Source organism: Camelina sativa, chromosome 12 (genome assembly GCF_000633955.1).
Source record: "Camelina sativa cultivar DH55 chromosome 12, Cs, whole genome shotgun sequence".
Lineage (NCBI taxonomy): Eukaryota > Viridiplantae > Streptophyta > Magnoliopsida > Brassicales > Brassicaceae > Camelina > Camelina sativa.
Window position 1 is genome coordinate 2,150,386 of NC_025696.1, and position 25,408 is coordinate 2,175,793.

The following is a 25,408-nucleotide window of genomic DNA, read 5'->3' on the forward strand; positions in this document are numbered from 1 at the left end:
TAGTTTTAAAAATGGTTAACATGAAGGGGTATTTTTAAAAAGAGATATGGAAAAAGGGGCATTTTTGAGAATGCCCCTTTTAAAAATTAAAACTATTAAAAATATATCTATAAATTAATAATTAATAATTAATAATTAATAAAATATCTTGGTTCCAACATTATTATTAATTTATAGAGGTTTAACTGTATTTGATATTATTGAGAATGTTTGAAATTATTGAATTGATTTGTTACTGGTTAGAAAACGCGATTAAATAAAAAAAATAGGAAAACAATAAAAAAAATAATGAAGATCATTGACAGCAAAGACTGTTGTATGCAAAAACAAAAAAACTAACACAAAAATTAACAAATTTATATGCATAATAACAAGAAAAATTTAGAAAAAATATTAAATTGGAAATTGAATTTTGCTACAATAAAATAAAACAGAAAAAAAAAAAGTAAATTAAATTTTTTATTAAAAAAGAAACAGGAGAAGAAGTAAAAAGTAAAAAAAAAAAGTTACCAAAACAATCGGGGGAAGGTTGAATGGCGGAGATTAATCCACAAAAGAGCGGAACGAACGCTTCAATGGCAATTATTTCCGGCCGATCACTTTTCTCTACTTGTCTCTCTCTCTAGTCCTCTTACATCCAATTCATTGTCTACACGTTCCTTCTTTTTTTTGTTTTGTTTTGTTTTGTTTAATTCAATCATCATCTTTCTCCTTCCTTCCTTTGATTCTTGATCACCCTCTCTGACATTTCTCCTTAGAATTTGTTTGTATGGTTTTTTTTTTCTTTTTTCTTGAGATGGTGAATTGAAAAGGGTAATGGTGGAGGAATTATTAGCTTCACATTGTGGGTTTTTCTTGGTTCCTCAGGTGTTTTCTTAGATCTGAGGTTCGATTCTTTTTATAAAAAAAAACTTTTGTAATTGTCTGTGTGTGTGTGTCATCATCATCAAAACGTTTTTGTGCTCCGGTCTGGGTGTGTGTTGTTAAGTTTCTGAAGAAGAAGAAGAAGAAGAAGAAGAAAAGGTGGAGACAATGAGCGCATCAAGGTTCATAAAGTGCGTCACCGTTGGTGATGGCGCTGTTGGTAAAACCTGTTTGCTGATTTCTTATACCAGCAACACCTTCCCCACGGTACTTCTTTTCCCATTTGTTTGTTTCATCATTGTCAATTTTGTTTTCTTTTTTCTTGATTCATCCATTTATATATATACATTACACCACATTCTTGTTAAAAATTGGACACAGGATTACGTTCCGACTGTGTTCGATAACTTCAGTGCCAATGTGGTTGTTAATGGTGCCACTGTCAATCTCGGATTGTGGGATACTGCAGGTTTTTTTAATAAATGTGGTTGCTTTTTGTGTTCGTTTGATAAATCAGTCAGAGAGGGACTCTTTAAAAAGTTTTGTTCTTTTATGATATGATAACAGGGCAGGAGGACTATAACAGATTAAGACCTTTGAGTTACCGTGGTGCTGATGTTTTCATTCTTGCCTTCTCCCTCATTAGTAAGGCTAGTTATGAGAATGTTTCCAAGAAGGTTCGTTTCGAAATCTTCTTCTTTTTCTTTTGGTGTTATAATTTTGTTGCTTCATCTTTTTCTTTCTTCCTATTTTACAGTGGATCCCAGAGTTGAAGCACTATGCTCCTGGTGTTCCAATCGTCCTCGTTGGAACCAAACTAGGTTCGTTCCTCCTGACATTTCCTTTTATGCATTTTTGCCTACACAGCCTTATCTTGGTTTTCACTTTTTTATTTATTAATTGGCTGCTCTGATATATTATATATGATGACATTAGAGGACATATAACTTCACATTTTCTTGGTTGTGGTTCAAGCTTCTACATGTTCATTATGTATATTCATTAGGTGAAACCGTGGCTAGAATATCTTTGCTCAACAGGTTTCTTCTTTTATCTTCTACTTCTTTTGATAAGCAACCATATGCTATAATCATAACCTTCTTGTGATGTTTTTCAATAACCTTCATTTCAAGAAGCAATCGCACGCCTTTAAGCATCCTCCACCGAAATAACTGATTTATAGCAAGTGTATAAAAGGCATTTGCAAGATCTTTAGTGAAATGTTTGGTTCTAACTCATGATCCTTTGCTGCATCTGAATCTATGATCTTGCCCTTTTTTTGTTTATCTAACTTTGGTTCGTGTCAGATCTTCGAGATGACAAACAGTTCTTTATCGACCATCCTGGTGCTGTCCCTATTACCACTGTTCAGGTAATACTTTTATTTCCTCAGCGCTCTTTTATCAATTTTACCAAAAGCTGCTCATCATTTTGCCCCCACTGCATTGAAGGGAGAGGAGCTGAAGAAGCTAATTGGAGCGCCTGCTTATATCGAGTGCAGCTCAAAATCACAAGAGGTAAAAAAGATCAAAATGCATCTCATGAATCAATTTTTCAATGTTGGATTCATCTTTTTGATGACAACAATGTGACTATATAACTGCAGAATGTAAAGGGCGTGTTCGATGCAGCGATCAGAGTGGTCCTTCAACCTCCAAAGACAAAGAAAAAGAAGAACAAAGCACAGAAGGCCTGCTCCATTTTGTAGTAGCTCTCTCATCGAAGTCAAGAAGCTTTTTCAGATGTCGATTACAGGGGGTGGTTTAAGTATTGCTTTTTCAATTTTTCTTGTTGTTTTCCGTATTCATTTGTAGTTCCTTGACAAACGAATTGTGGGGTTAATTCAACTTCTTTTTTAACTAATAGCCGAGAGGGCTAATGTTTGTTAGTCATTTTTAACAAAGTTCTTATCAATTGTAATGGTGTTGATCCACACTCCACATGAAACTTCCATCTCGAGGGAATCTCAATTTCTCATTCTATTGTTGCAAGAGCAAAGAGAGATATAGAGACCGGAATACTGATATTACTATATTGGTTACCAACCGCAAAGAATAACAAACAGTGTGTTCTCTTATACAACCTTGGAATTTTAAGGCTAAACCAAAAAAATTGTCTGGTCCGGTACATGGATGACTCGACCAGGTTCATTGTTAAAAACTTCATGCTGTCTGATGTTATCAAAACGGGACAGTGTAAGGTAAGGCATAGACATCAGCTTCTGGTAAAAGGCGAGCACATGGCCACCCCATTGAATTGCCTACTTGAGTGATCTCATTGTTTCTGTCAAGTTGTATGCATCTTTCAGTGGGGATACTTGGCTTCTTCATGGACCACCAACATTCTTCATCTTCCGAGTTAATGAGGTCTACTCTTGTCTCGATCGTGTTAGGAACCCAATTCTCAACTACATTCAAGAACTGCGACACCACGGATGGAGGGCAACTGCATCGGCTTCTAGTAAGTTGATAAGTTTCGGCCTTCTTCTTCTCTTTACCGTGGTGTTTCCCTTTTAAAACGGGATCTTTACTTTTCTCTTCTCGTGGCTTTGAAGCGTGTTCTGGTGCAGAAGTGGAACAAGGATGTTGATGATTAACCGGCTCTCTACTAGCAGCAAGCTGGGACGACTCTAACTTTATTCCCCGGGAAGAACACGGTGTATCTTGATCTTTGTTGGTCGTCATCACGTCGGGATCTTTCTGCCTTCTGATAGGCAAACGGATCCGAATGATGCTTTCTTCAAATTCATATCAACAAATTTTGAAGAAAGAATGTCATCAATGTCCTGAAAAGGAAATTAGACCCAACAAGAATACAAGATCCTCCCCCGGGGAAGGAGGAAGAAACACAAACAAACTCACCAGAGTCATTGTTATTATGTCTACCACCATCGAGAGGCTGCTGCTTCGAGTCATTGTTATGTCTACCACCATCGAGAGGCTGTAGTATCTCATTGCTGTTAAGAGTGCTATCACAAGAGTTTTGGGACGTCGACTGAAGCAGCTCACGTTCTACAGTAAGACTGCTCTTCTCCAAACAGTTGATCTCGCTTTCTTTAAGTTTGCGAAAAAGATCAACTTTGGCACCTTCTTCTGTACGCCGTCTCTTATGACTGTGCTTTTCGCTTTCACCTTCCTTTCCATCTCTGTCCTTCCTCTTCTTCTCCTTCTCCTTCTTATCTTTTTTATCCTTCTTCTCCTTTTTATCTCTCTTTTTATCCTTTCTCCGTTGTTCTTTCTTAGCTTTCTCTTCTGCCCCCTGAATATATTAACAAAAGTAGTAACATTGATCAGTTCACAGAACTTGCCATAGCAAAAGTAGTAACATTGATCATCAGTTCACAGAAGTTGCCAAATTCCATAAAAATCAGAAACAAAGCCCTCAGATAGAACAACAACCCTTAAAGTCCACATTGCGTAACCATTTATAAAAAGGGACTCGTAAACATTTTGGTTAGAGTAGTAAACAATGTTACTAAACCGATTAAAAAGGCGACATTGATTCGTATCAGTGCTTTTGATTCAGTACCAACTTAAGATAATCTTTTTTCAATTGGAAAAAAAAAAAATCTCAATCCCTCTCTATCTCCATCATCTCTTTTCAAGCCGACAAATTTGCATCAATTTAACAAACCCTAACAAATTAAGTAACTCAAGGAAGCTGAGCATTCGAAATCTCATGAATTAGAAACCAATACCAAGAGATTTAAAATGCTCAAACAAACCTTGATCGATACGATCATAGCCTCATCGCGGATTCCGTTCAGTACATAACCAGGTGGAGGGAATGGGAAACACCGAGACATCTTTTAACAAACGATTACTCACAAATCCAAGCAATAGCAAAAAAATTGGATTGCGGAGGTGAATCGGAAAAGATGAAATCTCAGATCTCGCGAAACCCTAGATCGATCGCGAGAGACCAATCAACAAAGTTTGGGTTTAAGAATGGTTTCTAATAACGCGCCAAAATCAAATCAACGAAGTTACAGTGGATACAAAAGCCAAGAATCGTAGGTATAGAGTTGAAGCGGAGAAGAACGAAGGAGCCGCGAGATCTCTCTAACCCTTCGAAGCTCTCCGATGAAAATAATAAAAAGTGTTTGTTATGAAGCCATACCACCTTTATTTATAGCCCAAATGTAAAAAAGTCTTGTTTGGCAACAGGGATTGCAAGTTAACACGCGTCATATGAGACTTACACGCTTTGGTTTGGCATAAGCTTCAAGCCCAATAAGACCATTGGCCCAAATAATATCATCGGCTGCTTTATGAAGTAGCCTGATACAGTGATACCAGGTTAAAGATACACTAAATTTGATATTTCAGTTCAGTCGATTTTATTGACTTCTGTTTTGGTACTGTCCGTGTATTGGAAAACTTGAGAGCCAGTAGCAAAAAGCAATAAATTTTATAATATATAAAAAAAAGCCACTGGTCCAGATAGATGCAGAAAATATATACACATGACTCAACTGACCAAACCAAAAGACACAAGCTGATTATGATGACAAACTCAAAAGACTAGAAACTTTAAAACCTTAAATGATAGATAGATACTACGAGATTGCCATGTAAGCCTAATATAACCCAGAACTAGCACTGCTACAAAACTTGCATGCTTCTTACTACTATATAGGTGAAGAATGATCATCAAGAGCAATGATCAATAATGCAATGAAGACAACCCTAATAATATGAACAGAGAGGGGAAAGCCATGTGAAGGGTCTGATTATTGCAGCAAGCAAGTGTAATCAGGTAAGGTTGTTTTGAGCAACAGCTTGACATAATTCATCCTCATAGAAGAGCACTCGAGGGTGCTTTGGAGCCATTGGTTTGAACAAACTCGGCCTTTGGAGAACAGAAGGAACTATGCATCTTGAAGGAAATGTTGCTTGGTCTTGGAAAAGAACAGCAGTGATTTGCTTCATCTCTGAGAGTTTGGTTCGAAGAGGTGGTCGAGGAGCATGTTTTGGTGCTTTTGGGGTATGTGGGCTTGACACCATTCTCGGGTTCACATCTCCAATGCTGTTTTTACATCAATGAGAAGTTTTGTTAAGAGCCAAACAAGGTGTTTGATGCTCTTTTCGAAATGGTGAAAAATCAAAGCAAAACATGTACCTACGAAATGGCCAACGATTTATTGGCATAGGGGTCATGACACTCAACATCTCCTGTCTTGAGCGGTCTGGTGTTGTATAATTGAAATGGTATTGCCTTGCAAGCATGGTCTGTTTCAATAAGAAAAATCAAAACAGATTTATACCCAAGAAGTAAAATAGCAAACAAAGATGAAGCTTTCGTGGATGCAAACTAAAGAAATAAACAAGGAAAAGAACATACAGCCTTTCTTATTCTCTGAGAAACATGGAAAACTGCCTTCAGCTGGTCATGGTGCAGATGGCAAACTATCTTAACCTGGAAGATATAGAAAGTGTGAACATTTCAAGAACTAGACTACTAAACAGAAACTGTGAAGTGGAAAATAAACTTACCAGTAAATCCATGGGGAGAGATTCAAGAAGAGAATCTGAGTTGCAAGGATCAGCTTGAGGAGTTTTAGGTGTCCTCAACAAAGTGTTTTGCATAACAATACCCATAGGAGATGATAACATTAGAGGGCTCTTCTTACTCTCCACCTGTATATCATCAAACTTCATTGGCCTAACCACAGCACTCCGCTTAACAACATTGACAGGTGACGAAATGAGAGGGCTTTTGGGAGAACCCAAATGTTCAACAGCCAATTTGTTGTTGTTGTTGGTCCTTGCATGCTTAGTAGTTGTATCAAAAACAGGAACACGTTTCTTGCCCAAATCGTGACAAGACTTAACAGCAGAGGCTTTACTGTAACAAAGGTGAACTAAAGCCCCTGGCTTTAAATATTTGTTAGTTGAACCTTTCAACTTCTTTTTCCTCACTGAGGTTTTAGAATCCAAGTCCTTTGGAGATACCTTCCCCATATATAACAACAGTTACAGCTACAACAAGATTAAGTTACCTACACAACAACTAATTGAAAAAACAAAAATCAATCAATCAATCCAGACTTGAACTAATCAATTCAAACCAATTTAAATTGGATAAAGAGAAACAAATCTAGCAAAAGGATGAAACGAATCTAGAAATTGGAAAGGGGAAAAAAGGGAAATACCTAAATTAACAGAGACCTCTCATTCTTCTTGGAATAAAGCATTCAGCTTCGGGTATATGAGAAATCGAAACGGAACACGAATTTGAGGAGGGGAGAGAGGAAGCTCGAAATCGAGACAGCGAAAATGGAGGGAGAAAATGGCGATAAGCGAGGGAAGCGATTTGAGAATGAGAGAGAGAGAGAGAGAGAGAGAGAGAGAGAGAGGCGCTAGGGTTTTGATTTTTTTGATTTTTTGATTTTTTTTTTAATATTTGGGGATATGATTTTGAATTTATTAATGACGCCCGCCAAAACGAATTTTGCTAAAAACACAACTACTACACTACAATTACCAAAGCTCTGCGTAACATACGTGGTACGTTACGAGTGGTTAAACCCTAGATTATCGCTGACGTGGGACCTTTTTTCACTAGCTCTTACCAAATTTGACGGCGGAGATTGCGCGTTCTCAGATTAGATATTAGATTCGAGTTCGACCTTTTTTTTTTTTTAATAACTTTGCTTTATTGTAATGACGCTTTTGTCCTTATTCTTGTGGTTGTAACGCTTTTTGGGAAAAGGGGTAGGTTAGGACTTTTACAATATGGGAGATAGTATTAAAGTGCGGGTCCATTGTTGGAGTAATTTAGCATGATTAAATTTAATGTTTATCAAAGGACAAAATTGTATTAATCCCTATCACGCGTTGTTATTAATTACGAGTGTGCCTCCTCTTGTGTGTTTTTTTTTTTTTGCCTAGTACAGTATATGTATTTTACTTAGCGTAGTAGTAACGTATTGACTATTGAGTGAATACATTCAAAATTTTGGGAAACTTTAACTTAATAGCTTTTCATTAAATCACAATACGATATATCACTCGTGTTCTTTATTAATTCCCTTTATTGTTGTTGTTATTTGCTTCACGTGAGGGGTATTTTTGGTCTGGTAGACGACGGAGGCTACAGTTGTCTTGGGAAATGTCTCTTTTGATTTGGGCCAGACCTTATTTATGTACAAATATTATGGGCTTACTAATCAATTAGTTAGTTCAGCCCATTTATATATTGGTGAGTTTTTTTTTCATTTTTTTTGGAATCCATTTGTAACACAAACCAGAACCTGAACTCATTATTTATACCTGCTACATACCAAAAAGTTTTAATTGTTAATTCACGGGTTTTCCTGATTGGTATAAATATAATCCCTATATTAGTATGCGATAAACTTTTAGTCTATACCATGAAAAGGGTTTATAAAGCTACTCTATGTTACAGGTTAGTTGATTAGCACATGATTTTTTTTTTTTATTATATGTTTATATTGTAGTACTTAATATATAAGTTTTTATATATATATATACTAGTTGTAAATAGCTGAATAAAGTTATTAAAACACATACAATATGTTGATAATGTAAATTAATCGGAATAGTTCGATTTGAATTAACCATTGGTGTACTAATCAGTCGAACGTATAATTCATCTCGCTAAGCTTTAACCTGTGAGTACTGTTTTATTATAATCATACTAACCAGAGTAAACCCATGTCGTATTTCTATTGAGTTCGTCTGACTAACAAGAACTATGTTAGAATGAACCTCTATGTATTAAGAGTTTGTTCCTAAAGTCCTTGGTGCAAGCAAACTACAAAAGTGTGTTGATGCGTATAGTTTAATAATTTATTTTATCTGGTCAGAAACAACGCAGATTTTGATGGGTACTATCTTTCGTTAATATCATTAGATTAATAAAATTCCGACAAAGTGTTAGACATTCGATGATCATTTTCACTAATATAACCCAAAAAAATCAGTTTTAAGTACTGTATAAATACTTTTGTTTAGTGGTGATTTTGTATTGTTTTTTTTTTTTTTAAGTGCGTATGGAAAATTTAGCTGTCCCATTTATTGTTACAGATAAGGACATTTCGAGACTCATTTATTTAATATAGTAGCATAACTTTAAAGTAAGATGCACGATTATTCCCAACTAAAATCACATGGAGACAATTCACCTAACAACTAAAACAACAGTTTGTCTATCTTTATTACCTCCAATAACAAGACGTCGTGCCTTTTCTTTACTTTTACAACTAAACTATGACATGTTGTATAAATATAAATGAGGTTCGTTGAATTTTTTGCTTACAAAAAATTCGTCAGCTGTGTAAAACACATTCGAGATACCAACAACATTTCATAGGCGTGCAACTGTGCAAGTGAAATATTCACACATCTTTATTGCATTTAAACAAGTATATCGTCGTCAGACAAAGTTAATGTGTATAGATATCATAAATTTGAACTTCTTAAGGTATTCTTTCTCATGATTAGGTACATTTAACAACTATAATTTGCATAGACCTCTTTAACAGTTTTAAAATATTAACTTAAATGCTCTTGTAAAACGCACTATAGCACTAAACAATTAACCAATAGTGCAAATGGGTAGTTGACATAAACTTTAGTGCATGTATTACCCGGTAAAGGAACGACTTTATAAAACAATACACTTTTTAAATGTATATCCTCAATATTTAACTGGATTATCACAAGACAATGGAGATTAATAGAAACTATACGATTACTACTTTTTCCGTCATTGGTCAGTCTTGATTAGCATATTGGAATTTAATTTTTCATTTTTAGTGTAATGTGTGAGTGATTAAAAAAAGAATAATCAAATGTACATTTACAAGCTAGCTACTTATATAAATAAATCAACATTTTTGGTCATTGTATTTGTTATGGATAAACTGTAATAAGTAACATTTATAGGGAAACTACTATTATAATGCTAAAATCAGTAATATACATATAGGCACTCTCTCAAGAAAAGATAGAGGGCGAAGCAGTCATACTCCACCAAGGACCACCACCACCCCCACCAATGTCCACCCTTCCCACACATGCATGATATATACGTGCCAAAATCTCTCTAGATCCCACATACCGAAAAATGATCCTTATGAAAAAATCTGTATACTCGATTATTAGTTTACCGTCCGTTTCGCCAGCTGTATAGAAAACAATCATGGTGATACACGTGCAGCAAGATCGGGGAGAACTAAATTAAACTAAAGTCTATGTCGAATACTAAAAAGACATAATTACCATAACTGCAATTCAAAGACAAATCAATTCCAACCGAAAAAGAGACTAAAAGGTGAATTAATTTGTTTGTGATGGATTACCCTTCCTATCTTTAACCATTATCATTACAGTGAGTCTGCAATTCAAAGACAAATCAATTTCAAGCCATCATATCTCACTTTTATTGCATTATAAACACGCATTATTTTCATACTATATATGCGTATTATTTTACAAAATGTCTTATACTAACACGATATCATAAGTAAGCGGTCCACTAGAGTCTCTCATTATGGAACAAAGTGGACTCAATCCAAATGTTGATACGAACTATCAACGCTACGCTAGCTAAAGTTCTAAGATTGCTGGCTAAAAAGTTTGATATGCCACCTGCCAGATTTTTCCTATCAGGAGTTTCGTTTTCTCAGTGGCCACACCCATACGGATATATTAAAAAAATATGTTTCTACATTTTAGATTTTAGTCGTTGGAATTGTTCATAGCTTCATATACATTCAATACGTAAAACAAAACAATAAAAAAAGTTCGATCGACGTCGTTGTGTAGCCTAATAAGTATAACGAAGAAGAATTTACATTATTCGTTTCATACCAAGTCATTTTTTTTTATGCCGACAACAAAAAAGTCACATTTACATTTGCTGTAAGACAAAACTTAACCGGAAAGTAATAAATATATATTTCCAACGGTGTTTCATAATCTCACATTCCGACATCTTATTAAGGTACTTACTTATAGTATTAGTCTAAATCTCAAACTCCGTGACCTTGTTAAGGTATCATAGTCTACACTCTACAGTACACACTACACAAAGTATTAGTACTAGTTTACAACTGTGTCACGTACAATCAACGTGTAACAAAACACATTTAAGCTAGGATTAAATAGAGTATGGTTAATGATTTTTATTAGTTTTAAAGTAACTGAGGGCATAATGGTAAATAGAGAGAGTTGGGCAGGGCCTATGGGTAAAAAGATGAAGGAGGATGTGTGGGGGGGGATCTTGAGCTCCGACGAGTGGCAAGTGAAGGTGTGGGGAAAGCAACATAAATCGACAAAAACAAACCGTCTTCTCAAAAAATACGAAACTGCTCATCATCTCTGCCTCTCGCTTTTAAAACTCTCTTCATCGCTTGCAGCAGAGCTCATTCGAAGACGACGACCAAGAAACAAACTTCCAGGTGATTTTGCATTTTCCTGGAAACTTTTTTTTTGGTAATTCCCAGACTTCAGTAGTGTTATTCATCTTTCTTCTTTTAATAAAATATTTAGTCTTTGTTTATTTATACTTAGAAATCCGTGAAAGAGAAAAAGTATAACTGTTGCCTTCCTTCAATGCCATCCATCATGTGAGCATTCCGATTTTTGTTTCCNTTCTTCCTCGCTTATGAAGCTTTTTTTTTTTTTTTTTTTTTTTTTTTTTTTCCATTTGACTCGACTCTGGCGGAGGAGTTTCTCGCCGGCGAATTTGTTTTACTCGGCGGAGGTTAATAAACAAACTGTTCATAGTCTTCCCTCTTTTTGCGCTTCTTTTACTTTTTTTGGTCTTTGGATTTTTTACTCTTTCGCTTTCGTCAGCTTCAAGTCTTCAAAGATAAAATCATCTTTTAGGGATTTTATATATTTTTTATTTTTGGTGTTTGAACTTTGAAGATCTTTGACGTAGAAAAAGCCTAAGGACCTCCTTGAGAATCTCTTTGATTGGTATCTTCTTCTCTTATGGACTTTTCCTTTTTCTCTTTGTTGTCGCAGTCGAAGCAACTGTTCCCCTCTTATTACTGGACTCGTGCTCGATCCCTAACAGCAATGTCGGCGTTATAAATTTTTTTGGATCCAACTCTCTGCTTCCGGTAATTTCCAAGCTCAGTAAAGGTAAAATTTCGCAAAAAAACTCTGATAATTCCATGTTTTTTGGATCTTGGAATTGGTTAAGAGCTGCTTTTAACGCAAGTGATGATGATGATGAATCAGGAACTGTTGTTTGATCGAAGAAGGAAAATGTCACATTCATGGGATGGTCTTGGGGAGATAGCGTCAGTAGCTCAGCTGACTGGTTTAGATGCGGTTAAGCTGATTGGACTCATTGTTAAAGCAGCCAATACTGCTTGGATGCACAAGAAGAACTGTCGTCAGTTCGCTCAACATCTCAAACTTATTGGGAATTTGCTTGAACAGCTCAAGATCTCTGAGATGAAAAAGTATCCTGAGACTCGTGAGCCTCTCGAAGGGCTTGAGGATGCTTTGAGAAGGTCTTACCTTCTAGTCAATAGCTGTCGTGACAGGAGTTATCTTTACTTGTTGGCTATGGGTTGGAACATTGTTTATCAGTTTAGGAAACATCAGGATGAGATTGATCGTTTTCTCAAGATCATACCGCTTATCACCTTGGTTGATAACGCTCGCATTCGGGTAACTTGGACTTGATCTTAATGTTTCGTGTTGGAAAATGTTCTTTTTGATTTATGGTTTGCTGAAATTTGGATGATTTTGTACAGGAGAGGTTTGAATATATTGACCGTGATCAGCGAGAGTATACTCTGGATGAAGAGGACAGACATGTGCAAGATGTTATTTTAAAACAAGAATCTACCAGAGAAGCAGCATCAGTTCTGAAGAAGACTCTCTCTTGCTCATACCCTAACTTGCGTTTCTGTGAAGCTCTCAAAACAGAAAACGAGAAACTGCAGCTCGAACTTCAGCGTTCGCAGGAGCATTATGATGTGGCTCAGTGTGAAGTCATTCAGCGTTTAATTGGTGTTACACAAGCTGCTGCTTCTGTTGATCCTGACTCTGAGAAGGAGCTCACGAAGAAAGCTTCGAAAAAAGCTGAGCGTACCTCGAGCATGAACACAGAATATTCGTATGAAGAAGATACTCCCAAGAAAAGCAATAGTCGTGCAGCCTCGAGGTTAGAATCTCCAATTTGTTCTGCTCAAAGATCCAAACTTCATGTGCTTTCTTTAAATGCAATTTGTGTTATTTGTCCAACTACAAGAGAAATATTACTATGTGATTAAGGAAGTAAAAATCTCCAATACCTTGCAGTGACTGTAATGCTTTTCATGTTTAAAGGCTAATATTTGGTACTATGTTTCTCTATAACGTCGGTTACATAATTGTTCCATGCAGATCCGCTTCTAATGTTTCATCGGGGCATGATCTACTTTCACGAAGAGCATCACTAGCAGAACACCATGAAGAATGGCATACTGACTTACTTGCTTGTTGCTCGGAACCTTCTCTTTGTAAGTCCCTACTTCTTGTTTCCAGTGTGATTCAACTTGTTGATCATCGTTTCACATTCCATACTTTCTTGTTATCTGAAAAGTTGTGAATGATTTTACTGATTGAACCACAGGCTTGAAGACATTCTTTTTCCCATGTGGTACTTTGGCAAAGATTGCCACTGCAGCATCTAACAGGCACATCTGTAAGGGATATACGAACACTGTGACTTTATTATTATTTTCAAGTTGCTAAGTTAAAACATGTGAAAACTAATAAGCAACTCTGTTTTGCTTTTGTTTCTCCCAGCTTCAGCTGAAGCATGTAATGAGCTAATGGCATATTCGTTGATTCTTTCGTGCTGCTGCTACACTTGTTGTGTAAGGAGGAAACTCCGGAAGACACTAAACATCACGGTACATCCTCTTCCACACCCTTGAATACTAAATTGGTTTTAATAAGCTTTGTGATCCCAAACATCCATATGCTTCGAAGAAAATGGTTATCAATTTTGTTCATAAAATGATGGTTAATCACCTGCAACAATTCGCTAGTAACTATCATGGTAGGATATGAAATGATTATTGTTTATGTCACACAATTAATAGATGGGATGAATGCATAATGTTTTCTGATATGGCAGGGAGGGCTCATTGACGATTTTCTATCCCATGTGATGTGTTGTTGCTGTGCTCTTGTCCAAGAACTGAGAGAAGTTGAGATTCGTGGGGCTTATGGTATACATTACATACAATCATCTTAAGAATGAATATATTTGATCTTAAATCTTTGAAGGATGAATAATGATGTCTCTTGATATCCTCGCAGGTATGGAAAAAACGAAAATAAGTCCGCCTTCGTCGCAATTCATGGAACATTGAAATTTTTAAATAATACAAAAGGTGAACATAACAACGATATGTTGTTGTCTCTCTGGATATGACAATAGATTCTTCTTCTTCTTCTTCTTAATACTCACACTTGTGTTTGATTTGTATTGTTGAGTCGTTGTCGTATGTAAATTAGTTGTTTGGGATTCTTATGGAAATTTCAGAAATTTGTGTTGTGTGTATCATAATATATAGACTAAGACTAACTAATATTCTAATTCTACTTTTGTCACATGCTTAAGTTAAGGGTATATATATCCAATTGGAACAGACTTGTTTTTGACAGGGTCAAAATAGTAGTTTTTAATATAAATTCAGGAATCGTGAGTTTGTTTCACAACCTCTCCCAACAAGTGGTCGAGTTCCTTTGTACCTTTCCTTTGACCAAGGGGTCCTCGAACCAACCTGTCCTCCCTTTCTTGCTAGCAGTTAAGGGGTTTGAGTTATATCACCAGTCACTACCATGGCCAAAAGCCTTAAAGCATCGACAAACAAATTGATAGTCGCCACCATGGCCAAAAGCCTGAAACATTGACAAAATAATTGATATGACTGATGATTCTCTTGCTCCCAAATTGGACAAATCTTGTCGGTTTCTTTCTAATGGATGGTTTTATTATCAAACCGTAAAAAGTAATCGTTTCACCGGTAAGGGTAGGTTCGTCATTCACCAGATATCATCTTCTTCCCCAATTTTTTTTGTTTACACTAAACCCTAGTTTCAGACAAAGTAGAGACCTTTTCAAACGCCTAAACCAACATCGCCGCGGCCAACCACCGCGCATTAGCGTTTCGACGCCGCAAAGGCTGAGTTAATTAAAACTCTATCCTGCCCTCTTCGACTCTTAAAGCATCTATCGCGACGACTATATATCTCTCTCAAACTGGTAATTAATCACTAAGTTCCTTGTTTGATTCTCGAATCAAAAATCTAGATTCTGTTTATTAGATGTGTTTGTTTCGATTATGAATCTGCTCACATCTCTCTCTCTTGATAGCAAGACTTAGCAATTTACAGTGACTACACGCTGATTTGAGTGTAACAGACTAATGGTTACGTTTAAAGTAACAATCTCTTAATAAGCTTGTTAATGGCGGACATTGGTTGTTTTGTCTCATGAATTAGATGTTGATTGTATTGTCTACTCTTCTGTGTTCTATTTCCTAATCTTAATTTTGCCATCATCTCACTGTCTCAGCTGGCTTGCGAATTAGGACATGGCTTGTAATTCCACAGGCTGTGAGTCTGGTTGCTATGACCGTGAGAAGGATAATGGAAGCAAGATTGTGGAAGATGCAGTAGTTACTCAGGAGAGTGTCTGTGTCAAGTGTAAATGCAATGAGCCTATGACCTTTGGGGACGGTGGCTCAGAGGATGGAAGGTTCTGCGCTGAGTGTTTTAGGAACAATGTCTTTGGGAAGTTCCGTCTCGCTGTTACTTCTCATGCCATGATCACTCCTTCAGATAACGTTCTTGTTGCTTTCTCTGGCGGATCATCTTCCAGGTTTCACTCTCATCTTTTCTTATTTTTCTGTTTCTTTTTTTTTGATACGTTAGTGATTGTTGTTCTAAACGTGGCAAGTATGATGTATGTTAGGGTTGCTCTTCAATTTGTGCATGAGTTGCAAATCAAGGCTTTGAAGAATTACGAGGCGAGTCGAGATAGATCTTTAGCTGTCTTTGGTGTTGGTGTTGCGTTTGTAGATGAAACTGCAGCTTTTCCTGCACTCTCTACGGAAATGATTGATGCAATTGAGTGGATTCGATCTACTGTGTCAAGTTTGTCTCCACCTGCAAAGGGTCTCCATGTTGTTCCTATCGAAAGCGTCTTTGGTTCAGACTCGCTTGACCCACGAGATAGGCTTGTAAAGCTTTTAGATTCTGTTCCTGACGATACTGGAAAAGAAGACCTTCTGTTGCATCTCAAAATGTTGTGTTTGCAAAAGGTTTGTGTATTTTATTGTTCATGTTTCTTTTCGAAAACAAATCAGGCTTGGAACTATCTTTCTAATTGATATTGCTTGATAATCCATTTTAGGTTGCCTCTGAAAATGGGTACAACAGATTAGTGGTTGGATCATGCACGTCGAGAATTGCTTCACATGTTCTTACGGCTACTGTCAAGGTGTGTTGCTTGTCTTTTCTCTGGTTTAGTTTTCTATAGATTGCATTGTAGAGTTTATGCCATAGAGCGATTGCAATGGCTACCTCACAGAATGTAGCTATTTAGGACCTAACGAATTACATCTGTAAAATTTGAAGTCCTGATGTAAAGTTTTTATTTCAATACCAAGTTTTTATGTACTTTGTTTGGACATTCTGTTTAGACTACGCTCCATTAGAGTTTTGAGTTAAATTGCTTTTTTCTTTCTTGAGACAGGGACGAGGTTATTCACTATCAGCAGATATTCAGCATGTTGATGCGAGATGGAAGGTTCCCATTGTACTTCCACTTCGAGATTGTGTTAGACAGGAAATAACTAGACTCTGCCTTTTGGATGGGTTCGTATATTGGCTACCTGGTCTATATTTTATTATTATAGTGAACCGTATTATTTTTGCATAATCCAACTGTTGAGTACATATTCTGGGCAGGGCAGTCTAAAGACTGTGGAGTTGGCTTGTCGTTCTCAAAGCGGCATCAATGATTTGGTGTCTTCATTTGTCGCTCTGTTGCAGGTTCTTCTGCATATACTTTAGTGCATGCATGGCTACCTGTTACTTTGTTTTTGCTGATCTCTGAGTTTTATATATGTTGCGCAGGAAGAAAATCCATCTCGGGAATGCACAATTGTACGGACAGCTGCAAAGCTGACTCCATTTTACTTCAATAAAATTCCGGAAACAGACGACTCGAATGTTCCTATGGCGACTCAGAGGCGCCTGAAGAGATTTAATCTTAAATATGACGGTTCTATGACTACAGAAGCTTTCTGTCCTATCTGCAATGGACCGCAAAACATATCAGACTCATCGGAGTTAGATTATTTTGAAGAAGGCCAGGAATCCGACGCCCTTTATGCTGCTTGCTGTTCAAGTTGCCGGTTTCAAATACTGCCACAAGATGGATCATCTCGTGAGCAATTCGGTTCATTCCTGCCAGATCACATGATTTCCCAAGTGAAGCATCAAAAGGTTAACAGTCAAGCTTATCTGAGGTGGGTAGTATGCAAGAAATCTTATCTAAAACTTGTATTCCTCTTCATTAAACCTATGTTCAATCATTCAGCTTTCAGAATTATTGGTAGTTCACGTCTCTAGGAAGCAGCAGATTTAAAACGAATAGCAAAACTGAGTGAAACACTATTTGAAACTCCTAACATCGATTTCCAATTATTTCAGGGAGAAAATAAAAGACTGTCTACTCTTGGACGATGAAGAGGTTGTCTAAATATGCATTTTAGATGCTTGCATAAGGTATGTGAGAGGAAGTTGAAATCCTGGTCATGCTTATTAAGGATATTTTTAGAATGCTAGAATCATCTTGGTTTTTAATTTCAGATCTTATATCCACTTAAAATGTTACAAATGTTTTACCCATTCTCGTACAATGATTTTTTTTGATGTGAAGCAAAATCTCTGAGCAATTGAATAAATATTCACATATACAATAGTACAAGAATCATGAGAAGAGGCATTATTAACAGAAGTAGTTACCTGTCATGGGAAGTGCCTGGGATGATGCTTTGGCTGAGAGTAAAAGTTTTGTAATATTTCTTCTATGGGCAGAATCAGATATTCAAGAGCGTTAATTACTCTTGACGCCTAAGAACTTTCTCTGATCAACATCTTCCAATTGGTTGATAAGCCGCCGTCTACACTATATAAAATTGTAACCAATGTCCACCGACATTTATAACACTAAAGCACTAAGGTCACCGAACGTTTGATATAGAATTATAAAACACTGATGGACGAATCATCACCATATTAAAATTGAGGGCATCAATCGAGAACTCCAAAAGACACGGGCATATATATATCTGAACACTTTCTCCCCGAAGTATAAAAACATTAAAGGACCGTTTTGTAATTCATAAGAATTTAGGGGGATCTTTAGAAACTTTCAAATTTATTGGGGAGGTTTTGCGTTTTACACTTAAAAAAGTCCGAAATCATCGCGCTATTCGTAACGCCGGACGATTCAGCCCCGGAGATCGGAAAATAGAAAAATCCGAGAAAAAGGTTTAGTAATGGTGAGATTAAGCAGATTCCTGCTAAAAGACGCCGGAAACGTAATCGACAAGACCCTCTCGGAGATTCTGGTGTGCCCTCTCTCTAAGCAACCTTTAAGGTTCGATCTCTCTCTCTCTCTTTCGATTAGTATATAGCTTCAATTTGGATTGGTCCCGAAGAAAATGTTGAAACGAAATTGGTTTTCTGATAGGTTTTGCGAGAAGACGAAATCACTTGTCAGCGATACTATTGGTGTCTCTTTTCCTGTAAGCTTTTCTATTCCAATTTCAAAGCTTTTTTGGGTTTTTCGATTTTAGATGAGTTGATGATTATTGCTAAAGATGATGATTTGTGCTATGTTGAGCTCAGTGAGATGTAATTCTACAAGCAGTGAAATTGTAGCAGATAACACTGATCATATATGCTTTCAGAATCATATCTCTTATTCAATGAACATGTTCTGAAACCAACTTTGATATTTTTAGGAATTGTCAAATCAGAGATTAAGATGTATATATATATAGAGCTTGATTCTTTACTATTTTTTTTTTTTCATTTGCCTCATACTGATTAAAGTATAAAAATGAATTTATGCTTGGTGTTGATTTGGGATTCACTTATGGAATGATGATGATGGGGTTATGCTAAAGTGATTGGTCGGCCGTTTTCTTATTCTTTTTAGATTTCACTTCATGTTCACGATTCAGTGTTTTAAGATTTGGTTTAGCTTCTTAATCATATTATTATTATTCCCCTGTTCTTTTTAGCTTTCACTTCATCATGTTCACGATTTTAGTGTTATTATCTCTAGATGAAAGATGGGATTCCATGCTTGGTTCCAAAGGATGGAAAAATACTTGAGGAGGAAAGTGAGGCATCAAAAGCTTAATGACTTTTGCTTTTGCACCATAAAAAATTATAAAATAATCAGAGTGAAAAGGTAATATATATAACTTGTATTTGCAGCGACTTATCAATGGTTCTTTCTGTCTTCACATTTTAGGCTTGTGATCTCTTTTAAGTTTGAACTTTTTATGGGAAACATTGATGTACGCAATTGAAAGACAGTGTGGGAGTTGTAGTTTCAGGGGAATGTAACTACCTTTTCTTCTTTTGTTTCTTGAAATCTAGGATTCTTATTGACTGGAATGAAAGTAAAAAATCATGATTTATAGTATTGGATACCTATTTGAGGGGCTCTAAGTTAAGTTTTACCGCATAATGTGAGGATAGATTCTAGTCACAGTCCCACTTTTGGTAACTATTCTTCTCTATCTTGATGCCACTATTTTTACACCATATTAGCTCTTGATTTCCACTTTTGGTTGCTTAAAAGAATACACAATAAAATAACAACAACCAAAAGTGGATCAATAAGACTTATCACTGTCAGGTAATTGAGGTTGGACCATAAGAAGATAAAACGATTTTCCTGATAAACCAAATGAACATAAACACACACGCCTAGTGTTTTTGATGGTGACCAGTTATAGCAAAAGCTATATATAAATAAAACGTGGCGAGTGACTAGACTGAATAAAAACTTATCATGTTCTCTCTTGACCAACCAAAAAAGTGGGGTGACTTCATTCCCATTGGCTTGGAGGTTTCAGTTTCAGTTTCATAGTGCAAGTTGTTGGCTTGTATGGTAGCCAGCCAAAGGAATGGCAATTTTTGTGATAATGTGACAGGGTGAAAATTAAGTGTTAAATGATAGGTCCCCTTCTCACTTTTCTCTGCCATTGTCATCATTTATGTGGAGCACTGTTTTGTCTATTGGTTATTGGAACATTGGCTTCTAGTGACAACCAAATTGGTTAAACAGTAACACATAAGTTTTTTTTTTTTTTTTTATCTTACTAGTATTAGAATAGCAAGTAGAACATTACTACAAGAATACAAGTAGAGGTTAGTACAGAAGTGAAAAAATAAACTCAAAAGGGGTTGCATAAAAACGACAGAACATGAAGAGAGGCCCCCAGGACCGATGTTCCTGTGCCTTAGGAAACTGAAAGATCCTTTTCTCTTTCAGGGTTGTTTTTTACATCATCTTTCTTTCCCCTACAATACCTTGGTTCTACAAATTTAGCTTAGTTATACTTCTAGCTAACAAAAAGAAGGTACAAACATTTCCATTTTTTCATTTCTTCATAAGCTCAATCCCCAAAAGAGAAATAAGGACTTGTACATTTCTCAAAATGGAGCTGTGGAAGACCGTTGTAGTGTGTTCTTTTTGGGTTGCTGATTTGCTGCAGCCATTCTTAACTGCACACATACCCACACAGAACTGAAGTATCAGAATCTTATTACTCAAATTGTCATTGGAAAAAACAGCGTGCAAAACAAACATACTGCAAGTAATGCAGAAGCTGTCTCTTGCCTTATAAGTTGGTTTAAGATATGAGTTAAGCTATAAGGATTCGAACTATTGACGAGACTGCTTCCCAAAGATCAAAAGAATAAGAACTTCTCTCGGCTTGTTTACCTGATCTTGTTGTCTCTTGAGTCTTGCATTTTCTGCCTGCAGGTGAGCAACTTCAAGTTCTAACTCGTTTGTATAAGCCTGCAAGTGAGAAACAAAACCCAGAAACCTTTTTTTTAGATCAGAAGCATTTTGATGGCAAAAGTACATTTTTTCTTCCTTTTGATATCCATGAGTAGAAGAAAGTAAGGAGAAGAAGAGAGGCACATTCCTGTTTCCTAGCTCGGGAACGAGCCGCAGATTCTCTGTTCTTGATCATACGCTTATGTCTTCTATTCCCTGTACCTTCATTGGACTCTTGGCCTCTTTTCTTACCAAAACAAGTGGATGTAACCAGAGCCTCGAAAGGGGTGTTGAAGGAAGGAATGTTTGAGAGGTTATGGTGACTATGAAGATTAGAGTTTGGGGTAACAACAAGAGGATCTTGATTATCGAGAAACTCGAAGCCAGCGCCGGAATTCAAGCTCAGAACAGTTGCAGGAGGTGGGAAAGGAGAGCTGCAGAGAGCAGTGACAGTGGTGGAATTTCCATTAGAAGCAGAACCCATGGCCAGGCTTGTGGGTGCTGGTTCCTGGTTCAAAGGTCCGTTGAGGAAATCTTGGAAGATCGAGTTAGGGTTTTGGTTCTGGTGGTTGTGGCTCCTGAAGCGTGGCTCATGGTTGTGTTGTGGATGTTGGCTGTGGCGGTTGATGTGGTGGATGGAAGCAAGGTTGATGTCTTTCCAAACTTCTTCCATGGTGATTAGAGATCTCTTCTGGCCTTGAGAGTCTTGTGAGGGTAAAGGAGATGATGATGAGGTTGATGATGATGATGAAGACGACGGTGATGAGGGTGAAATGGAAGAAGCCTTGTTCTTGTTTGTAGCAGAGACTCTAAGGTTCCTCTGATGCTTTGCTGATGACAACATTGGAAAAGAGAACAGAACTGAACCAAACAACACAGCTTTAGTCTTGGTGTCAATTGTCTTGTAACCTACACGCAGATAGAGAGAGAAAGAAAGAAAGAGGTGAGAGAGAGTAGTGAGTAGAGAGCTCAGAGAGGTTCTTGACTTTCGCCGGTCATTTCTGGAATGATGGGTTGGGTCCAGAGACTCCAGAAGTAGAGACAGAGGCATTCAACTATTCCAAATTTTAAAAATAATTATTTATTACAACAAAGAAGAAAAAATTCCATAAACTATGTAATTAAAGTGTTGATGTCTTCAAGTCGTCTAAAGTATTATAAATATCAAATGTTTGATAATCTTTTTTTCTTGTTTTGTTTAAATTAGTTTTTGAAAAGTGAAGTTAGTGAACTATTTTCAGTTTCATGATCCTTAAATGTAAAGAGTGAGTGGGGGAGAGATGCTTGATAAAAGGCAAGCAGTATAAATTAACTTTGGTTTTTTATCTTAAGGCTTTTTTAATATCACATCCTTTTGGATCATTATCAACTTTCAAATAATGACTTTATTGTTCTTGTTTGGATTTATGCGAAATTTACCAAAATACACTTTGTGTTAAGAGTATTGCAGAAACAAACATTTAAAAATAATATTAGCATACAAAAGCTAAAATTTTAAAAAACCGTTACTACCTAATACCTATTAAACCAAATGAAAAAATCATACTCTATTTCTTACTAGTTTCTGTTTTTTTGGCAGCAAACATTATTTACGTTAGAAGAATATTTATTATGTTTTGTTTATATAAATAGTACTTGCTCTGCTGTTCCTATATAATATTAAACTCTGTACAGGAAAAAAAACTTTAAAATAAGTTTAAACTCTGAAAAGTACTACTCCCTTTGTTCTAATTTAGTTGTCGTTTTAGGATTTAATTTTTATTTCATATTAGTTGTCGTTTTAGATTTTCAATGTAGATGTTTGATGAATATTCCAATCTTATCCCTGCTGTTTTCAAGTTTCAACCAATGAAAAAATTATAAAATATATTAATGAAGGACAAAACATAAAATTTAATAGTTTCCTTAATTTGTGTGCAAAAATCTTAAACGACAGTTAAATTAGAACGGAAGGAGTATTTGATTAGTACTTTATGTCTGTTTAGACATATTTTATGGAACAATTAATGTGAAAGCACATAATTTGACCAATTTTACAACGTTCGATGTCTTCCAACTTTTTCTTAATAGCACTACACAATTTTTCACAATAATACTATTAGATTGTATGTATTATTCGAAGTGCATATAAATTAAAAAATGTATTTAATGGGTTTACTGTTGAGTTGTTCCCCACTTCAAATCATTGGTGTTCATGTCATCCAACGAGATTTGATCACTGTATCAAATAGTCTGGTTTACATGGATAGGGAAATCAATTTTGTGGGTCTGAATATAAACAAACATAACAAGTGGATAGTGTTAAACCAATTTTTATACCAAAATTATTTGGTTTGCTGTGTACATTGTACACACACATTTTATACGACCCTATATTTATTTTTAGATATTTACATTGATTATTAGAAAATATTTGAGACGAATGGTAAACAAATCAACAAGCCGAAGTGGTAGATGATAAGAATTAATAAATCTTTATCATACGTAAGAATATATAAATAAGATATTTTACATAACCCTTCCATCCAGATATCTAGATATTCGAACATATATATATGTCTCCTCCCGTATCAAAAATGGTCAGTCTCCAAGTGCATATCTAGTCACACTTTTCATTTTGTTTTTCTTTCACTGCAAGTTGATTTATACTATATATTATAATGAAATACGATATGTGGTCTTAAGATTCTATTCAACATGGATTAACTATTCATTTTCCGTACACATATATGTAATCATATAATATATTTTTTTTCCTCTGGCGTGAAAGATTTTGAATAGAGAGAAATAAAATAGCCCTCAAGGAAACGTCCCATCTTTGAACATGCAAAGAGTACAACAATAGAGAAGCTATTTGTTGAATTTTAACTCAAAGAAATCGCAAACTCCTTAAATAATAATAATACTCACCTCAAATACTCCTATTTGTTAGAAGATCTTTTCATTTTTGGGTGAATAGTACAAAGAGTTTATTCACATGCATGTTTCAACAAATAAAATATTTCGTTTCTTTTTCAAATCATTTTTTGGAAAACAATAAACTCAAAACGAGAGAAATTGGGGATAGTAGTAGGTGATGAGTGAATCCAAATGTCCATAAGTATATCACAAATTGTGAAGAAGCTGTGAGCTGTTGTGCGTGAGAGAGAGAGAGAGAGTGACATGTCATGTCGCAGGGGATTGGACAGGTGTCAGCACTACATTGTTCTGTCCCAAACTCCATCAAATCTAGTTCTCTGTCTTTTAACATCCTCTTTAGTTTACCTTTAAACAATGCATATAAATGGAAACTTTTTCTATTTTAGCAAGTTATGGCCTTTGCCCCTATAACTTATTGATTCGGACGAGGGACAATAATCACAATACTATGTAACATGTTAACTTAATCTTTTCTTTATCATCAAAACTCGAATTCATGATCTTGTTGTATATCATTAATACAATATTGTTTCTATTACCAATCAATTTTAAAATACATCTTATTAGTTTTGAATTAAAAAAAAAAACTTTTCAAAAGTTTATATAAATAGAGACTCGTTGCCGAAACAGGGTTTATAGACTCGAAATCGATGGACAAGTGATTTGATTTGATTTGATGAAGACTCGTATTTTTTCTTTTTTTCTTTTTTCGCTTACATTCAAAGTATAAATCCAACGAACAATGTGCTTGACCCGTGGGTTCCTGACCGTTGGATTCTTCAATTCTACTGGTCCATACAATAATCATCTACCCGTAGGTTATCTCTAGACCGTACGGACACAAAGTAGTCGTAATAATTTACTACTAAAATAAGCAATAAAGCAAAAAAACTTGGAGTTGAAAGAGCCAAAAGAATGCTAACCGTTGGATGATGAAGATTGGTGAAGATGCGTACTTGACATCTCCAAAATGGTAAGAATAATTGGGACAACCTTTCTATCTTTTGGGTGTGTTTTATGAATTAGGGTTTACTATTTTCTCTATGAAGAATAGTTCTGATTTTTTAATTCACAGAGATCGTGACATTGAACCTATTCTTGGGTTGTTTTCTGTTTAGTTTCCACATTTAGGTGAACATATAGAATATTTCGGAAATGTTTGTGTCTGTTTAATTACAAATAGTTATGACTAAATTAAGCAGAGCCTAGAATGATAACTAGGTCGTCTTAGGCTTCAGCTATAACGCGAGGGGGTGAGAAAAGTCATTTTCTCATTTATTACAAAAAAACAGAGGGACTAATTTAGAGCTAATATATTTACTTATTCGTACGTAAAGTATCAGTAATCAAAAAACCTTTATTAGAAAAAGTTCCCCACTAGCTAGTCTAAGGGCATCTTTAAAGAGACAACTATTTTTGGTGTTTTTAAAGTAAATATATTATGAAAATAATGTAAGATCAGTAGTTAAGATCTTTTGTTAAAAAGTTAGTTATCGGGAAAACATGTTTAAGATCATAAAATTTAATAATATAATATTTT

At 35.8% G+C, this 25,408-nt stretch overlaps 7 protein-coding genes across 13 annotated transcripts; 4 read left to right on the forward strand and 3 right to left on the reverse strand.

The window, feature by feature from the left end:
* LOC104729590 (rac-like GTP-binding protein ARAC6) lies at positions 541–2,778 on the forward strand. The gene is made up of 7 exons (XM_010448546.2): positions 541–1,131; positions 1,246–1,333; positions 1,432–1,541; positions 1,622–1,685; positions 2,172–2,236; positions 2,316–2,381; positions 2,471–2,778. Exons 1-7 carry the CDS (start codon positions 1,033–1,035, stop codon positions 2,570–2,572), a joined length of 594 nt encoding a protein of 197 aa, XP_010446848.1. The 5' UTR covers positions 541–1,032; the 3' UTR covers positions 2,573–2,778.
* LOC104729591 (glutamic acid-rich protein) lies at positions 2,873–4,956 on the reverse strand. Its single transcript, XM_010448547.2, has 3 exons — positions 4,589–4,956; positions 3,726–4,122; positions 2,873–3,601 (listed from the first exon to the last, which is right to left on the reverse strand). The coding sequence occupies exons 1-3, from the start codon at positions 4,667–4,669 to the stop codon at positions 3,045–3,047; spliced, it is 1,035 nt and encodes a 344-aa protein (XP_010446849.1). The 5' UTR covers positions 4,670–4,956; the 3' UTR covers positions 2,873–3,044.
* Positions 5,263–7,241, reverse strand: LOC104729592 (F-box protein At4g35930). Of its 2 annotated transcripts, none has more exons than XM_010448549.2 (5): positions 7,019–7,241; positions 6,360–6,865; positions 6,208–6,282; positions 5,986–6,095; positions 5,263–5,892 (listed from the first exon to the last, which is right to left on the reverse strand). In XM_010448549.2, exons 2-5 carry the CDS (start codon positions 6,825–6,827, stop codon positions 5,619–5,621), a joined length of 927 nt encoding a protein of 308 aa, XP_010446851.1. In that variant the 5' UTR covers positions 6,828–6,865; positions 7,019–7,241; the 3' UTR covers positions 5,263–5,618. The 2 variants fall into 2 exon arrangements, with proteins under 2 accessions (XP_010446851.1, XP_010446850.1); XM_010448548.2 differs by having other exon boundaries at positions 6,360–6,876.
* Positions 11,094–14,459, forward strand: LOC104729594 (protein MID1-COMPLEMENTING ACTIVITY 1). 4 transcript variants are annotated; one of them, XM_010448552.2, is made up of 9 exons: positions 11,094–11,327; positions 11,865–11,984; positions 12,084–12,521; positions 12,608–13,020; positions 13,242–13,357; positions 13,471–13,542; positions 13,647–13,753; positions 13,981–14,074; positions 14,166–14,459. In XM_010448552.2, exons 3-9 carry the CDS (start codon positions 12,111–12,113, stop codon positions 14,216–14,218), a joined length of 1,266 nt encoding a protein of 421 aa, XP_010446854.1. In that variant the 5' UTR covers positions 11,094–11,327; positions 11,865–11,984; positions 12,084–12,110; the 3' UTR covers positions 14,219–14,459. The 4 variants fall into 4 exon arrangements, with proteins under 4 accessions (XP_010446854.1, XP_010446852.1, XP_010446856.1 ...); XM_010448550.2 differs by having other exon boundaries at positions 11,094–11,293; XM_010448554.2 differs by lacking the exon at positions 11,094–11,327 and adding an exon at positions 11,424–11,461.
* Positions 14,932–17,877, forward strand: LOC104729596 (cytoplasmic tRNA 2-thiolation protein 2-like). Of its 3 annotated transcripts, XM_019234088.1 has the most exons (9): positions 14,932–15,114; positions 15,427–15,732; positions 15,826–16,174; positions 16,267–16,353; positions 16,609–16,730; positions 16,829–16,907; positions 16,992–17,386; positions 17,571–17,645; positions 17,800–17,841. In XM_019234088.1, the coding sequence occupies exons 2-8, from the start codon at positions 15,446–15,448 to the stop codon at positions 17,617–17,619; spliced, it is 1,368 nt and encodes a 455-aa protein (XP_019089633.1). In that variant the 5' UTR covers positions 14,932–15,114; positions 15,427–15,445; the 3' UTR covers positions 17,620–17,645; positions 17,800–17,841. The 3 variants fall into 3 exon arrangements, with proteins under 3 accessions (XP_019089633.1, XP_010446858.1, XP_010446859.1); XM_010448556.2 differs by having other exon boundaries at positions 17,571–17,877; XM_010448557.1 differs by having other exon boundaries at positions 15,443–15,732; positions 17,571–17,877.
* Positions 18,258–19,581, forward strand: LOC104729595 (UPF0434 protein ERGA_CDS_01260). Its single transcript, XM_010448555.2, has 3 exons — positions 18,258–18,522; positions 18,616–18,670; positions 19,216–19,581. Exons 1-3 carry the CDS (start codon positions 18,422–18,424, stop codon positions 19,291–19,293), a joined length of 234 nt encoding a protein of 77 aa, XP_010446857.1. The 5' UTR covers positions 18,258–18,421; the 3' UTR covers positions 19,294–19,581.
* LOC104729597 (protein FD) lies at positions 20,253–22,156 on the reverse strand. The gene is made up of 3 exons (XM_010448558.2): positions 21,098–22,156; positions 20,890–20,967; positions 20,253–20,669 (listed from the first exon to the last, which is right to left on the reverse strand). Exons 1-3 carry the CDS (start codon positions 21,998–22,000, stop codon positions 20,598–20,600), a joined length of 1,053 nt encoding a protein of 350 aa, XP_010446860.1. The 5' UTR covers positions 22,001–22,156; the 3' UTR covers positions 20,253–20,597.